This window comes from Camelina sativa, chromosome 11 (assembly GCF_030686135.1).
Source record: "Camelina sativa cultivar CO46 ecotype springtype chromosome 11, ASM3068613v1".
NCBI lineage: Eukaryota > Viridiplantae > Streptophyta > Magnoliopsida > Brassicales > Brassicaceae > Camelina > Camelina sativa.
Genome location: NC_141890.1, coordinates 3,487,224 through 3,502,653, shown reverse-complemented (window position 1 = coordinate 3,502,653; position 15,430 = coordinate 3,487,224). Strand labels below are relative to the sequence as shown.

At 35.1% G+C, this 15,430-nt stretch overlaps 7 protein-coding genes across 11 annotated transcripts; 3 read left to right on the top strand and 4 right to left on the bottom strand.

The window, feature by feature from the left end:
- Positions 1-1,795: 1,795 nt before the first annotated feature.
- LOC104721473 (transcription factor MYB54-like) lies at positions 1,796-3,407 on the bottom strand. 3 transcript variants are annotated; one of them, XM_087473287.1, is made up of 3 exons: positions 3,279-3,407; positions 2,617-2,797; positions 1,796-2,515 (listed from the first exon to the last, which is right to left on the bottom strand). In XM_087473287.1, the coding sequence occupies exons 2-3, from the start codon at positions 2,789-2,791 to the stop codon at positions 1,923-1,925; spliced, it is 768 nt and encodes a 255-aa protein (XP_087329413.1). In that variant the 5' UTR covers positions 2,792-2,797; positions 3,279-3,407; the 3' UTR covers positions 1,796-1,922. The 3 variants fall into 3 exon arrangements, with proteins under 3 accessions (XP_087329413.1, XP_087329414.1, XP_010437762.1); XM_087473288.1 differs by lacking the exon at positions 3,279-3,407 and adding an exon at positions 2,883-2,933; XM_010439460.2 differs by lacking the exon at positions 3,279-3,407 and having other exon boundaries at positions 2,617-2,925.
- Positions 3,408-3,839: 432 nt separating this feature from the next.
- Positions 3,840-5,921, bottom strand: LOC147933601 (ABC transporter I family member 10-like). Its single transcript, XM_087476353.1, has 5 exons — positions 5,477-5,921; positions 5,055-5,141; positions 4,607-4,735; positions 4,395-4,517; positions 3,840-4,190 (listed from the first exon to the last, which is right to left on the bottom strand). The coding sequence occupies exons 1-5, from the start codon at positions 5,762-5,764 to the stop codon at positions 3,978-3,980; spliced, it is 840 nt and encodes a 279-aa protein (XP_087332479.1). The 5' UTR covers positions 5,765-5,921; the 3' UTR covers positions 3,840-3,977.
- A 505-nt stretch (positions 5,922-6,426) lies between these two features.
- On the top strand, positions 6,427-6,953 carry LOC109127626 (putative defensin-like protein 233). Its single transcript, XM_087471812.1, has 2 exons — positions 6,427-6,548; positions 6,642-6,953. Exons 1-2 carry the CDS (start codon positions 6,482-6,484, stop codon positions 6,872-6,874), a joined length of 300 nt encoding a protein of 99 aa, XP_087327938.1. The 5' UTR covers positions 6,427-6,481; the 3' UTR covers positions 6,875-6,953.
- A 1,165-nt stretch (positions 6,954-8,118) lies between these two features.
- Positions 8,119-9,730, bottom strand: LOC147933600 (transcription factor MYB54-like). Of its 3 annotated transcripts, none has more exons than XM_087471875.1 (3): positions 9,602-9,730; positions 8,940-9,120; positions 8,119-8,838 (listed from the first exon to the last, which is right to left on the bottom strand). In XM_087471875.1, the coding sequence occupies exons 2-3, from the start codon at positions 9,112-9,114 to the stop codon at positions 8,246-8,248; spliced, it is 768 nt and encodes a 255-aa protein (XP_087328001.1). In that variant the 5' UTR covers positions 9,115-9,120; positions 9,602-9,730; the 3' UTR covers positions 8,119-8,245. The 3 variants fall into 3 exon arrangements, with proteins under 3 accessions (XP_087328001.1, XP_087328002.1, XP_087327999.1); XM_087471876.1 differs by lacking the exon at positions 9,602-9,730 and adding an exon at positions 9,206-9,256; XM_087471873.1 differs by lacking the exon at positions 9,602-9,730 and having other exon boundaries at positions 8,940-9,248.
- A 432-nt stretch (positions 9,731-10,162) lies between these two features.
- On the bottom strand, positions 10,163-12,244 carry LOC104721472 (ABC transporter I family member 10). The gene is made up of 5 exons (XM_010439459.3): positions 11,800-12,244; positions 11,378-11,464; positions 10,930-11,058; positions 10,718-10,840; positions 10,163-10,513 (listed from the first exon to the last, which is right to left on the bottom strand). Exons 1-5 carry the CDS (start codon positions 12,085-12,087, stop codon positions 10,301-10,303), a joined length of 840 nt encoding a protein of 279 aa, XP_010437761.2. The 5' UTR covers positions 12,088-12,244; the 3' UTR covers positions 10,163-10,300.
- A 505-nt stretch (positions 12,245-12,749) lies between these two features.
- On the top strand, positions 12,750-13,342 carry LOC147933599 (putative defensin-like protein 233). The gene is made up of 2 exons (XM_087473278.1): positions 12,750-12,871; positions 12,965-13,342. Exons 1-2 carry the CDS (start codon positions 12,805-12,807, stop codon positions 13,195-13,197), a joined length of 300 nt encoding a protein of 99 aa, XP_087329404.1. The 5' UTR covers positions 12,750-12,804; the 3' UTR covers positions 13,198-13,342.
- Positions 13,343-14,260: 918 nt separating this feature from the next.
- On the top strand, positions 14,261-15,409 carry LOC104727595 (putative disease resistance protein At4g27220). Its single transcript, XM_010446687.1, has one exon. It carries the CDS (start codon positions 14,261-14,263, stop codon positions 15,407-15,409), a length of 1,149 nt encoding a protein of 382 aa, XP_010444989.1.
- Positions 15,410-15,430: the final 21 nt, after the last annotated feature.

Below are 15,430 nucleotides of genomic sequence, written 5' to 3'. Positions count from 1 at the left end.
TTGGTCAGTGAGTTTGTTTTTCGACATAACGTAAAGAGTTATAATCTTGGAACGATTATTTCAATCCATTGTTTTGTGTGTTTAAGAACAGTCAAAATAAATCTCTTTTTGTTATGTAAATTTGATAAATCAACCATTTATAAAATGTTTAGATATTTGAATGAATATATATAGTTAATATAATCATTTTACAATTGGCAATATATTTGATAAATACAATGATGTACATGCAGGCCCGGCTCAAACTTTGCTTAGACCCAGTGCTATTTTCTAAAAAATCTCTAAACATATACAATTTTTTTCAAAAAAAAAAAAGTTACATGTAAATTTTTTTTTTGGATCCTTGGACCCGGTGCTCTAGCACCCCCAGCACATGTCTTAAGCCGGCACTGTGTACATGAACTTTCTGCAAAAAAAGGTTGAGATTACAAACCATATATCCCAAATATTTATGATTTAGGAAAAATCTGTTACTGATGAAATAATAACCATTCATCACTAACGCATAAATCATTATTGGTTACAGAAACATATATTTTGCGAGAAGATAAATTTGTAATCATCTAAAATAATTTAGACGGTCGACAATAATCCCAATGCTACAGTTCATCATATGAGGTTGAAAAATTGTCGGTGGCATTATTTAATTTCACAATTACAACAAGATGATTTCTTTCATTTGTTTATTATAATATGTCAAATACATGTGATTTTCAATCGTAACAGGTTGACCTTAAGGATAAACTTCTCATTTCTGCAAATATGTACGTCTCCCAGTGTCCCATGCATATTGTATTTTCTTCATTTTCGCAAATCACATATAAAAAAGAATCGAATAAAAATGAAATACAAAATCGTAGGTTCGTAACGAGTCTAACGTACACCGCAGAGTGGCCCAAGATCGACCGTACTGGGTAACAATGAAAAGAATACGGCCATATCCTAAAAGCTCAGCCTAATTAAGATTCAGCTTGTTAACAACTGTTATAACTCACTAAATATATTCGTCGTGGTCGAGGAATAGGGTATTAGCTCGATAGACGACACAAGCTTAATCGTGATGCACTTAGTTAAACTTGAAAAGAAAAGCTTCTTATCGCCGGAAACCAACAAAAAAGTTATAAAAATGTAGTGTTTTAATTGATTCACAGGTACATACATGACTAGATTAGCTTTAAAAGATATGTAACCAGGTATATGTCTCCCTCAGATATTATTGAATACAGCTAACTTGTTTTAATGCTAATTGCCTAGGCTATATATATTATTATACTAATTTAGCAGTCGACAAAACTAGATGACCGCAGCGAATATCTATATATAAATTGGTTTTTAGCACGTCCGTAAAACAATAGCAGACAAGAAATTAATTTATCCTTTTGCCCAACACCATGCAAATGTTTGTGTAGCATGTTTAATTATTATTTTTTTTTAAACAACAAATTATTATTATTTGTGTTGTGACGGTCTAATGTAACTAACGCACTAAAATTTTCATATTATATAACATATGCATTCTGATACAAGCTCTCATATAGATTCACAATTCAAGTTTCACCACTTCCAATACATTAATTAGCGAATTGCTAATTAGTCCCATGTATGTAATTCTACACCCTATCGGCCCATATACCTATTTGTTACATGATTCTGTTACATGATGCCTATACATATTTGTTATATGATTCTGTATAAAATAGCAAACCATGCCATATAAAAACACACACACATATATATATATATATATATACCTATACATATATACACCTAATTAAGTATATGATATAGATTTGAATGCATGAAAAACGAGAGTTGTATTTGATAGAAGATCAGTATGAGAGTTTAAGGAAGCAAAAGGCTGAAAATGATAGCTAACCGCTAATGATATAAACCTTAAAATCACTAAGGTGTGATATAACAACCTAAGAAGTTAATCCGACACCAAGAAAATCAATGAAAGTAACATTGTTCTTCTCAACATCATTTTCCATAGATGGTCCATCTTCACCTGAAGTCTTGTTATTATCTGGTGTTGCTTCGTGAAATGTGTGATTGTGATGATCCACCAACTCTTTCGACGTTCTCCTCTCAAGAAGAACTTCGTGGCGGACATTAGAGACTGATGAAGATCCAAATTGATCATTTCCAGGGGATGGAACAAAAGAGCAAGGCCAGAGACCGCGTCTCTTATCCTTTTGATACCTCCATAGCCCAAACTGGGATCTATTAAGCCTTGTAACACTAGAACTAGGGCTCAAAACATTATGCCAAGTTTGGCTGAACGTAGAAGTAGCCGTGGAAGATAAGTTTTCGCGTTTGCGTCTAGCCATGATGACATGAAAATGGTTTTTGACGGAGTTGTCGGTCCTCCCAGGGAACAGTCGAGCTATGGACGCCCAACGATTACCCTGGATCCGATGAGCTTTAAGAAGTCTCTCTTCTTCTTCCTCTGTGAAAGGTTTCTTGGTGATGTTTGGATCAAGTTGGTTGTACCATCTCAATCTACAGCTTTTCCCTATGAATCCATATCACTCAATTATATATAAAACACATAGATCTACTACAAACGATACATACATATATGGGAAATTTATCAAAATATGAATATAGTATTACCTGATCTTCCATAGAGATGTTGAGCAATAAAATTCCAGTTCTTGGGACCATATTGTTCCACGAGTTGCCGGAGATTGTCGTCTTCAACAGGTCTCCAGTGACCTCTCTGGCAACTCGGCTTCTTATTGTCAAAACTGTTGCTTCCTCTAGACATTTCCATGGATGCTATCTCCATCTCCACCTATATCAAACCAAGCAATTGTTGAAGAAAGAGGTATCGATAAAATAGTCTAAGGTGAAATGATAAAAAGGATGAAAAATAATACAAAGAAGAAGAAAAAAAAAAGGAATAAAAAAGAGAGGGTTGGTCTTGGTTCTCTTCTCTTCTCTAGGGTTATGGATGATAAGTCACTTTTATTCTTTTTACAAGACACCCTCATCTTTTATGTAATATAATTATTATACTCATCCAAACAAAAACTCTTTTAAAATACCAAATTTACTTCGTTATACTAGTTCTTACACTATAGATTTGTACGTACTACCAACATGAGCCTAATTACGTACTTATGTACGTTCTCTATACATGCTTATATATCAGACTATTCTCTTTTTTTTTTTCGGTAGAGAATAGTCAGATATAACTCCGGTAAGCAATTTCTAAATACATATTCTAGACTGACTTCGCGATGTATATGCATCTTACGAGGGAAGATATTAACCGTTTTCAAGAAAAGCTAGTGATGTTGATGATTCTGAACTCAAACATCCATACTAGCTACATTAGTTTGCAACCAACTTAAATTGACGATCATTCTTATTATTTTCCAATGCATCCCACCTAATTGTTCGAAGATGCAAGTAGATGTACATCTATTATAAATAAACAAAGGACAAGTGTTGAATATGTATATATAGAAACATGGACACTCATATTTATAGCAGCCATCACCTTTGGTTGCTCTAAATAGACATGTTTACCTCTACAAGTTAAGCAAATAAGCATAATTAATATAATCTTTCTGTTACACTGAGGTGCGGCTGATAAAACATGATCATAGACGGTGTTATTTTAATATCATCCGGTTTGGAGCATGATTAAAGACATATTTTGTTGTGCGTATTTCACTTTGACGAAGTATAGTCAAAATAGGGGGCACACATAATTTAGACGACTTTCTTTATTTTCCCTTCGGAAAACAGAGTTTACTAGTATTCAACTCACGTCTAAACACATCGTCTACGCTCTAACCTGAGAATCGATGAAGATTCAAAACCCAAAATTGAGCCTTTAACTACAGTAGAACTATATGATCACAATAGTTTACAAAATTCTTAGCAAATCTCGACTTCTTTCATTGCCTCTATATATGCTTTCACTTTTTTTCGATTAAGAAAGAAAAACTCTGTAACAGAAGAAGTTATGAACCAATTTGATCAATGTACAACGATTGTTTGGCCTTAATGAAATCTGAGATGGTGGCTGCTTCACCATGCCTGATCACTCTCCCGTTCTCCATATACACAGCTCCATCCGCATACTCGAGCTCCTCTAACCGATGTGTCACCCATAATGCTGTCACATCTCCTGTCTTTGCATTTATCAGATCTTTCACAGCTTTGATCACACCCATCTGCAGAACAAAAAACAAACCCGAGAAAACAATATGCATCGATTCAGAGAAGCTCAACATAAGTTACTCACTTCCAATGTCTACCATACAACAAGATCAAATTAGCTCAACACAATCATCATATTATGCTGAGTTGAAATATTCTAATTACAGAAGGGTAGTCTAACAGTATTACTAGTGTTTTTAACAAGCATTTTGTCTTACCTGGTCAGACTCATCTAGGAAAGTTGTGAGCTCATCCAACAATAGCACTTTGCAAGATTCAGCTAAAGCACCAGCAATGGCAACTCTTTGTTTCTGACCACCACTGAGAGTTTGAATCGGTCTCTGGAAACAATAACAGAACTAAAAAATTTCTTAAATTGAACTAGCAGACATAGAGATATCTTACGGTCATGCAGTTCAGATAAGCCTACCTGCATATAATCACGCATAGCAACTGCATCCAAAGCTTTAATCACTCTAGACTTAACTTCTTCCTGATCCATGTCATGATACTTGCCAAGACCGAAGGCCACATCAGCTTCTACTGTAGGCATAACTACCTGAGATGAAAAAGAAGGTTTCAAATGTGGCCAGAATGAGCGTCATTATCTTAGCAAATCCAGTTGTTACTAACTAATCTGCCTCAGCAGTGGCAACAAATTGATTCTTACAACGTTATTATCAAAACTAGAAACATTGCTTTCTTATCAAACAAATTAAAGGTTTGGATGAAGGCTGTATGTAATAAGGAAAAAAGAAGCTTAACCACAAGGCAACTCAACCATAAAACAAAGATACAAATCAAAGATGGAGATAAAAGTATGATCCTTTACCATCTAAACGAAACAGTAGTCACATTGCAAGAGCAACAAAACTAACCTGATGATCGGGATTCTGAAATACAAAATTCTTTGGTTTCTCCACAAAGACAGTACCGCTGGTCGGATTCACTACACCGGCTAAAATCTGTAGAGTTCGAAGCAGTTTTCATGAAGATTAAACATTGTATCTGGCATTTGTTTAAAATCAGTCTTAGTTACACAGACAAAACAACATCCACAGATTTGACTTCTCCCTGAGTTTTATGCTACACTGTATGATGATACAGAGGACTCTTTAAAGTATATAATCTATAAAACCCACTGATAGTAACCAAGAGTAGCAAACCTAGTCTACACAAGATCAAAGAAGACTTAAGAACATTGACAGTTCATTAACAAAAAGCTTGAGTCTTTGCTCTGCAAATGCAATGATTTAAGGAAAAGAAGAGATGTAGGAAGAGAGAGAGAAAGGAGAAAGACCTTCAAAAGAGTAGATTTCCCACAGCCATTGGGACCAAGAATCATCCACAATTGTCCACAAGGAATTCGAAAGGAGCAATCTCGGAGAATAGGAACAGAGATCCCTTGTCTTGTACTAGCGGAGAAACAGAGACTCCGACACTCAACGGCGGCATCATCGGAGAATTTGATTCTGTAACTACCGGAAGAAGAAGAAGAAAAAGAAACACTCGATGATATTGAGCGAAGAGGCAAGAGACGAGGCAAGAGACGAGGAGGTGAGGCTGCAAATAAACAGTGACCATTCATTTCTCTGAAGGAATTTTCAAGAATTCGCCTTTAATTACTTGCAATTGCAGATTTCTTCTTCTTCTTCTTCCTCGCAACACCATAAAAATTACAGCTTTCTTCTTCTTCTTCTTCTTCTTCTTCGTGTAGAGAACGCTCTCTCGCCTGGTTCAATCCCAGCTAATCTGGTTTTCGGTTCGATATATTTCGGTTTGGTTTGGTTTGGTTTGGTTTGATCCGGTCTAACTTTTGTCTAAAATTATATTAAGTTAAACGATTTTTAAATTGTGCCAATTAAATAAATAAAAATTTGTTAAGTTCCGATATTTTTGAAAAATTTCAAAATATCATAGCTTAAAAAATATTATGGAAGATTTTACGCATAATAATAAGTGTCAAGTAAATCATATTTCAAAATTACATAATCAAAAATTTTATTTCGAAACATCAATAAAAATCATTTCTATAACAAAAAAGAAAAATCGCAAAGAAAAATTGAATTTTCGTAAGAATCATGTTTTCTAAAAATTGGAAGCTGATTCTTCTGCCGATCTTGTTGACTTGGCTCCACCCTTTAATTATGTTTTTCTTCTCAAATTTATCGGAACAATTTATTTTGTTGTGTGGTTAATATATACTACGAGTGGTGGATAAGTGACTGCAAAAGAACATAATTAGACAAAAAAAAAATTAAATATCTCCAAGCAGTAGAGATAATATTTATCAATTTTTCGAAACATGAGGTCAAGTACCTTGTTTATCTCTTCTTGTATTTTCATCTGTTTGATTCTAATCCATATTGAAGGTAGAGTAGTATGTTTTTATACAAAATTAATCTATTGTATTACTCTATTCTATAAGCTAAAAAATTGTTATAATTGGTTGATAAAAAATTTAGAGGTGGAAGCAGCTAGAGCACCTCCCCAAGACTGTTGGGATCTCATCACATTTCCTGGAAAATGTGGTTCTCATGGTAAGAAGAAATGCTTTAAAGAAATGGAAGCTAAAATGAAACAACGTTTTCTTCAATGCACATGTAAGAACTTGGAAGATGAACCCAAACCACCTACGGATGAACATGACTGCATTTGTCAAAGAGAGAATCCCTACGACTGTAATGTCCGACCTTAGATATTTTAGAAACATATATCAGCCATCATACTAAAAAGTTATTTGTCGATGAATTAATAGATAAGAAAATTACGTTGGTGTTGACACATTCCAAAACTTCTTTTGTATTATAATAAAATTTCTTTCATTTGTTTATTATAATATGTCAAATACATGTGATTTTCAATCGTAACAGGTTGACCTTAAGGATAAACTTCTCATTTCTGCAAATATGTACGTCTCCCAGTGTCCCATGCATATTGTATTTTCTTCATTTTCGCAAATCACATATAAAAAAGAATCGAATAAAAATGAAATACAAAATCGTAGGTTCGTAACGAGTCTAACGTACACCGCAGAGTGGCCCAAGATCGACCGTACTGGGTAACAATGAAAAGAATACGGCCATATCCTAAAAGCTCAGCCTAATTAAGATTCAGCTTGTTAACAACTGTTATAACTCACTAAATATATTCGTCGTGGTCGAGGAATAGGGTATTAGCTCGATAGACGACACAAGCTTAATCGTGATGCACTTAGTTAAACTTGAAAAGAAAAGCTTCTTATCGCCGGAAACCAACAAAAAAGTTATAAAAATGTAGTGTTTTAATTGATTCACAGGTACATACATGACTAGATTAGCTTTAAAAGATATGTAACCAGGTATATGTCTCCCTCAGATATTATTGAATACAGCTAACTTGTTTTAATGCTAATTGCCTAGGCTATATATATTATTATACTAATTTAGCAGTCGACAAAACTAGATGACCGCAGCGAATATCTATATATAAATTGGTTTTTAGCACGTCCGTAAAACAATAGCAGACAAGAAATTAATTTATCCTTTTGCCCAACACCATGCAAATGTTTGTGTAGCATGTTTAATTATTATTTTTTTTTAAACAACAAATTATTATTATTTGTGTTGTGACGGTCTAATGTAACTAACGCACTAAAATTTTCATATTATATAACATATGCATTCTGATACAAGCTCTCATATAGATTCACAATTCAAGTTTCACCACTTCCAATACATTAATTAGCGAATTGCTAATTAGTCCCATGTATGTAATTCTACACCCTATCGGCCCATATACCTATTTGTTACATGATTCTGTTACATGATGCCTATACATATTTGTTATATGATTCTGTATAAAATAGCAAACCATGCCATATAAAAACACACACACATATATATATATATATATATACCTATACATATATACACCTAATTAAGTATATGATATAGATTTGAATGCATGAAAAACGAGAGTTGTATTTGATAGAAGATCAGTATGAGAGTTTAAGGAAGCAAAAGGCTGAAAATGATAGCTAACCGCTAATGATATAAACCTTAAAATCACTAAGGTGTGATATAACAACCTAAGAAGTTAATCCGACACCAAGAAAATCAATGAAAGTAACATTGTTCTTCTCAACATCATTTTCCATAGATGGTCCATCTTCACCTGAAGTCTTGTTATTATCTGGTGTTGCTTCGTGAAATGTGTGATTGTGATGATCCACCAACTCTTTCGACGTTCTCCTCTCAAGAAGAACTTCGTGGCGGACATTAGAGACTGATGAAGATCCAAATTGATCATTTCCAGGGGATGGAACAAAAGAGCAAGGCCAGAGACCGCGTCTCTTATCCTTTTGATACCTCCATAGCCCAAACTGGGATCTATTAAGCCTTGTAACACTAGAACTAGGGCTCAAAACATTATGCCAAGTTTGGCTGAACGTAGAAGTAGCCGTGGAAGATAAGTTTTCGCGTTTGCGTCTAGCCATGATGACATGAAAATGGTTTTTGACGGAGTTGTCGGTCCTCCCAGGGAACAGTCGAGCTATGGACGCCCAACGATTACCCTGGATCCGATGAGCTTTAAGAAGTCTCTCTTCTTCTTCCTCTGTGAAAGGTTTCTTGGTGATGTTTGGATCAAGTTGGTTGTACCATCTCAATCTACAGCTTTTCCCTATGAATCCATATCACTCAATTATATATAAAACACATAGATCTACTACAAACGATACATACATATATGGGAAATTTATCAAAATATGAATATAGTATTACCTGATCTTCCATAGAGATGTTGAGCAATAAAATTCCAGTTCTTGGGACCATATTGTTCCACGAGTTGCCGGAGATTGTCGTCTTCAACAGGTCTCCAGTGACCTCTCTGGCAACTCGGCTTCTTATTGTCAAAACTGTTGCTTCCTCTAGACATTTCCATGGATGCTATCTCCATCTCCACCTATATCAAACCAAGCAATTGTTGAAGAAAGAGGTATCGATAAAATAGTCTAAGGTGAAATGATAAAAAGGATGAAAAATAATACAAAGAAGAAGAAAAAAAAAAGGAATAAAAAAGAGAGGGTTGGTCTTGGTTCTCTTCTCTTCTCTAGGGTTATGGATGATAAGTCACTTTTATTCTTTTTACAAGACACCCTCATCTTTTATGTAATATAATTATTATACTCATCCAAACAAAAACTCTTTTAAAATACCAAATTTACTTCGTTATACTAGTTCTTACACTATAGATTTGTACGTACTACCAACATGAGCCTAATTACGTACTTATGTACGTTCTCTATACATGCTTATATATCAGACTATTCTCTTTTTTTTTTTCGGTAGAGAATAGTCAGATATAACTCCGGTAAGCAATTTCTAAATACATATTCTAGACTGACTTCGCGATGTATATGCATCTTACGAGGGAAGATATTAACCGTTTTCAAGAAAAGCTAGTGATGTTGATGATTCTGAACTCAAACATCCATACTAGCTACATTAGTTTGCAACCAACTTAAATTGACGATCATTCTTATTATTTTCCAATGCATCCCACCTAATTGTTCGAAGATGCAAGTAGATGTACATCTATTATAAATAAACAAAGGACAAGTGTTGAATATGTATATATAGAAACATGGACACTCATATTTATAGCAGCCATCACCTTTGGTTGCTCTAAATAGACATGTTTACCTCTACAAGTTAAGCAAATAAGCATAATTAATATAATCTTTCTGTTACACTGAGGTGCGGCTGATAAAACATGATCATAGACGGTGTTATTTTAATATCATCCGGTTTGGAGCATGATTAAAGACATATTTTGTTGTGCGTATTTCACTTTGACGAAGTATAGTCAAAATAGGGGGCACACATAATTTAGACGACTTTCTTTATTTTCCCTTCGGAAAACAGAGTTTACTAGTATTCAACTCACGTCTAAACACATCGTCTACGCTCTAACCTGAGAATCGATGAAGATTCAAAACCCAAAATTGAGCCTTTAACTACAGTAGAACTATATGATCACAATAGTTTACAAAATTCTTAGCAAATCTCGACTTCTTTCATTGCCTCTATATATGCTTTCACTTTTTTTCGATTAAGAAAGAAAAACTCTGTAACAGAAGAAGTTATGAACCAATTTGATCAATGTACAACGATTGTTTGGCCTTAATGAAATCTGAGATGGTGGCTGCTTCACCATGCCTGATCACTCTCCCGTTCTCCATATACACAGCTCCATCCGCATACTCGAGCTCCTCTAACCGATGTGTCACCCATAATGCTGTCACATCTCCTGTCTTTGCATTTATCAGATCTTTCACAGCTTTGATCACACCCATCTGCAGAACAAAAAACAAACCCGAGAAAACAATATGCATCGATTCAGAGAAGCTCAACATAAGTTACTCACTTCCAATGTCTACCATACAACAAGATCAAATTAGCTCAACACAATCATCATATTATGCTGAGTTGAAATATTCTAATTACAGAAGGGTAGTCTAACAGTATTACTAGTGTTTTTAACAAGCATTTTGTCTTACCTGGTCAGACTCATCTAGGAAAGTTGTGAGCTCATCCAACAATAGCACTTTGCAAGATTCAGCTAAAGCACCAGCAATGGCAACTCTTTGTTTCTGACCACCACTGAGAGTTTGAATCGGTCTCTGGAAACAATAACAGAACTAAAAAATTTCTTAAATTGAACTAGCAGACATAGAGATATCTTACGGTCATGCAGTTCAGATAAGCCTACCTGCATATAATCACGCATAGCAACTGCATCCAAAGCTTTAATCACTCTAGACTTAACTTCTTCCTGATCCATGTCATGATACTTGCCAAGACCGAAGGCCACATCAGCTTCTACTGTAGGCATAACTACCTGAGATGAAAAAGAAGGTTTCAAATGTGGCCAGAATGAGCGTCATTATCTTAGCAAATCCAGTTGTTACTAACTAATCTGCCTCAGCAGTGGCAACAAATTGATTCTTACAACGTTATTATCAAAACTAGAAACATTGCTTTCTTATCAAACAAATTAAAGGTTTGGATGAAGGCTGTATGTAATAAGGAAAAAAGAAGCTTAACCACAAGGCAACTCAACCATAAAACAAAGATACAAATCAAAGATGGAGATAAAAGTATGATCCTTTACCATCTAAACGAAACAGTAGTCACATTGCAAGAGCAACAAAACTAACCTGATGATCGGGATTCTGAAATACAAAATTCTTTGGTTTCTCCACAAAGACAGTACCGCTGGTCGGATTCACTACACCGGCTAAAATCTGTAGAGTTCGAAGCAGTTTTCATGAAGATTAAACATTGTATCTGGCATTTGTTTAAAATCAGTCTTAGTTACACAGACAAAACAACATCCACAGATTTGACTTCTCCCTGAGTTTTATGCTACACTGTATGATGATACAGAGGACTCTTTAAAGTATATAATCTATAAAACCCACTGATAGTAACCAAGAGTAGCAAACCTAGTCTACACAAGATCAAAGAAGACTTAAGAACATTGACAGTTCATTAACAAAAAGCTTGAGTCTTTGCTCTGCAAATGCAATGATTTAAGGAAAAGAAGAGATGTAGGAAGAGAGAGAGAAAGGAGAAAGACCTTCAAAAGAGTAGATTTCCCACAGCCATTGGGACCAAGAATCATCCACAATTGTCCACAAGGAATTCGAAAGGAGCAATCTCGGAGAATAGGAACAGAGATCCCTTGTCTTGTACTAGCGGAGAAACAGAGACTCCGACACTCAACGGCGGCATCATCGGAGAATTTGATTCTGTAACTACCGGAAGAAGAAGAAGAAAAAGAAACACTCGATGATATTGAGCGAAGAGGCAAGAGACGAGGCAAGAGACGAGGAGGTGAGGCTGCAAATAAACAGTGACCATTCATTTCTCTGAAGGAATTTTCAAGAATTCGCCTTTAATTACTTGCAATTGCAGATTTCTTCTTCTTCTTCTTCCTCGCAACACCATAAAAATTACAGCTTTCTTCTTCTTCTTCTTCTTCTTCTTCGTGTAGAGAACGCTCTCTCGCCTGGTTCAATCCCAGCTAATCTGGTTTTCGGTTCGATATATTTCGGTTTGGTTTGGTTTGGTTTGGTTTGATCCGGTCTAACTTTTGTCTAAAATTATATTAAGTTAAACGATTTTTAAATTGTGCCAATTAAATAAATAAAAATTTGTTAAGTTCCGATATTTTTGAAAAATTTCAAAATATCATAGCTTAAAAAATATTATGGAAGATTTTACGCATAATAATAAGTGTCAAGTAAATCATATTTCAAAATTACATAATCAAAAATTTTATTTCGAAACATCAATAAAAATCATTTCTATAACAAAAAAGAAAAATCGCAAAGAAAAATTGAATTTTCGTAAGAATCATGTTTTCTAAAAATTGGAAGCTGATTCTTCTGCCGATCTTGTTGACTTGGCTCCACCCTTTAATTATGTTTTTCTTCTCAAATTTATCGGAACAATTTATTTTGTTGTGTGGTTAATATATACTACGAGTGGTGGATAAGTGACTGCAAAAGAACATAATTAGACAAAAAAAAAATTAAATATCTCCAAGCAGTAGAGATAATATTTATCAATTTTTCGAAACATGAGGTCAAGTACCTTGTTTATCTCTTCTTGTATTTTCATCTGTTTGATTCTAATCCATATTGAAGGTAGAGTAGTATGTTTTTATACAAAATTAATCTATTGTATTACTCTATTCTATAAGCTAAAAAATTGTTATAATTGGTTGATAAAAAATTTAGAGGTGGAAGCAGCTAGAGCACCTCCCCAAGACTGTTGGGATCTCATCACATTTCCTGGAAAATGTGGTTCTCATGGTAAGAAGAAATGCTTTAAAGAAATGGAAGCTAAAATGAAACAACGTTTTCTTCAATGCACATGTAAGAACTTGGAAGATGAACCCAAACCACCTACGGATGAACATGACTGCATTTGTCAAAGAGAGAATCCCTACGACTGTAATGTCCGACCTTAGATATTTTAGAAACATATATCAGCCATCATACTAAAAAGTTATTTGTCGATGAATTAATAGATAAGAAAATTACGTTGGTGTTGACACATTCCAAAACTTCTTTTGTATAATCAATTTCAGTAATGTAAGAATAAATTTTGTTGCTTTTGACTGTTCAAATCCTATATGTCGAAATGTCCTTCAAAAGTCCTTTTACCATCTTTAACTTGTATATTTCCATTTTAAGTTTAAACTCATTTTAGTTGTTTCGTAAATGTTTTTTTTTTCCATTTTTCATTTTTGCATGGAAGTTACGTATATCCGTTGCTTCAAGTTCTAACATTCCAATTGTTCACATGCATAAGACAAAGTAACAATTTTAGACCTTACTGATGATGCCTCTGTATCAATTTTCGTTTTAGATTGAGATATTGAAGTAAGATTCAAGGCTTTGATATCATATTGTTGGTTTGTAACTTAAATTAAGCCCTAAGCCCATGAGATCAAGACAAAAAAATGTTCTCACATCAAAAATATTGACTAGGATCAAATATTAATTACGCTTTCAGATATACTTAAGATGATGTATGTTTATCGAAATTTTTTTCAACAGTACTGATGATGACTTGAGATATTTAACACATCTACATATAAATATATACGCTTAAAAATATGCAAATATTTATAAGAAAGATTAAGGGAGTAGTAGAGGAAAACTGATAAAAGGGCAAACAAAAAGAAGATCTCTCTCGAGTCCTCCATTTTTCTCTGCAACTTCGCTATAAAAACCTAGGGATTTCGAAGCATAAAGATGTTGAGGTGGTTGTGTTTTTCCCCACCACAAAAAAGCCGAAATGAAAATTCGAGGAGACAAGGATGGTCCGATCTGGTAAGTTTGGACCTTTTCCCCTAAAGATATTGTAAATCACTTGAGTAGTTTATTTACTTTTTTTTACCTAGCTTGTTGGGAAAAATATGTTTGCTATCTGCTAGATCCGTAAGTTCAGTGAAGTTTTTGATTTTGAAAAGAAACTAAAATTGGTATATATAGGACGAGGAGGCCGAGGCTCACATCATGAATAACATGGCGTGGGTTAGTGTTCCTGTGCAATCAACTTGTGGTCCTACGGCAGATCATGAGAGTTATTTGGGGGGTTTTGTAGCCAAAATTACAGCCCTGCTAAAGGACGATGCGGTTAATAGGGTTGCTCTGTGGGGCTTAGAAGGTTCTGGAAAAACGGTCATTGCAAGCACTTTGCACACCAACATTGAGGATCCAACTTGTGCTCTACAGTTTGATTTAGTGATTTGGGTTGAATGTTGTAAAAAGTTTGACTTCAGAAGGCAACTACACCAAATCGCTCGTAGGTTGACCCTTTTTTACGCAGAGGATGCACCCGACGCTGTAATAGCTGGTTTAATCTTCCGCAAGTTGCTGAAATTTAAAACGTGTCTCTTCATCCTCGATGACGCTCAGAGTTCCATCGATCTAGATCGTTTCGGTATTCCATGGAGAAATTATCAAGGAGACAATGGGGTGAGAGTCAAAATTCTTATCACCACTAGGGACCGCGGTGTGTGCCGGAAGCTGCTAGTTGATCAAACCCTAAAACTTGACTTCCTAAGCGTTGATGATGCTTGGAAGTATTTTTGCTCCCTGGTTGGAGACAATGCTACGTCAGCCACTATCGCACCCATTGCAAAGCAACTTTGTAACAAACTTCAAGGTTATCCTTTTGCCATCACTGCCGTGGGGAACCTAATAGGACGATCAAATTTACCTGCCGTCTGGTGGAAGTTTGATTTGCAAGACCTAAAAGAGGCAGACCGTGCGGTCAAATTTACTCGTAAAATCATATATGCTTCTCTAAAGTTGACATATGATTCTTTGCAAGACAAAAAGATGAAACCATGCTTTTTATTATGTGCTTCGTATCCCATGAGTTGCGTAATCAAGGTAAAAGAGATTGTGTGCCTTATGGTATCAAAAGGAATCATAGAAGATTGCGAGGGATGCCAAAACGACGGCCTTGTGTTGGTCCAAGGCTTGAAAGACGTTTTTCTTTTAGAAGACGGTCTTGATGATGAGACGGTTGCAATGCACGCAGTGATTCACGATTTCGCCCGATGGCTTATGTCCACAAACGAAGGTAACATGCATGGGTGTATTCTACAAAACATTGAGCAAGAGGTGCAGCTACATGATCAGTCATCCTCTCCCATGACAAATTAACCCGTGATGATTGCTTCTCTG

Coding starts and splice junctions, on each gene's coding strand:
- LOC147933599 (XM_087473278.1), top strand. CDS start 12,805: ATGAGGTCAAGTACCTTGTTTATCTCTTCTTGTATTTTCATCTGTTTG. Junction 12,872..12,964: donor GATTCTAATCCATATTGAAG/GTAGAGTAGTAT, acceptor TAAAAAATTTAG/AGGTGGAAGCAGCTAGAGCA.
- LOC104721473 (XM_087473287.1), bottom strand. CDS start 2,791: ATGGAGATAGCATCCATGGAAATGTCTAGAGGAAGCAACAGTTTTGAC. Junction 2,516..2,616: donor ACATCTCTATGGAAGATCAG/GTAATACTATAT, acceptor ATGGATTCATAG/GGAAAAGCTGTAGATTGAGA.
- LOC104721472 (XM_010439459.3), bottom strand. CDS start 12,087: ATGAATGGTCACTGTTTATTTGCAGCCTCACCTCCTCGTCTCTTGCCT. Junction 11,059..11,377: donor TTCAGAATCCCGATCATCAG/GTTAGTTTTGTT, acceptor TTTTCATCTCAG/GTAGTTATGCCTACAGTAGA. Junction 10,841..10,929: donor CTATGCGTGATTATATGCAG/GTAGGCTTATCT, acceptor TATTGTTTCCAG/AGACCGATTCAAACTCTCAG.
- LOC109127626 (XM_087471812.1), top strand. CDS start 6,482: ATGAGGTCAAGTACCTTGTTTATCTCTTCTTGTATTTTCATCTGTTTG. Junction 6,549..6,641: donor GATTCTAATCCATATTGAAG/GTAGAGTAGTAT, acceptor TAAAAAATTTAG/AGGTGGAAGCAGCTAGAGCA.
- LOC147933601 (XM_087476353.1), bottom strand. CDS start 5,764: ATGAATGGTCACTGTTTATTTGCAGCCTCACCTCCTCGTCTCTTGCCT. Junction 4,518..4,606: donor CTATGCGTGATTATATGCAG/GTAGGCTTATCT, acceptor TATTGTTTCCAG/AGACCGATTCAAACTCTCAG. Junction 4,191..4,394: donor TCCTAGATGAGTCTGACCAG/GTAAGACAAAAT, acceptor TTTGTTCTGCAG/ATGGGTGTGATCAAAGCTGT.
- LOC147933600 (XM_087471875.1), bottom strand. CDS start 9,114: ATGGAGATAGCATCCATGGAAATGTCTAGAGGAAGCAACAGTTTTGAC. Junction 8,839..8,939: donor ACATCTCTATGGAAGATCAG/GTAATACTATAT, acceptor ATGGATTCATAG/GGAAAAGCTGTAGATTGAGA.
- LOC104727595 (XM_010446687.1), top strand. CDS start 14,261: ATGGCGTGGGTTAGTGTTCCTGTGCAATCAACTTGTGGTCCTACGGCA.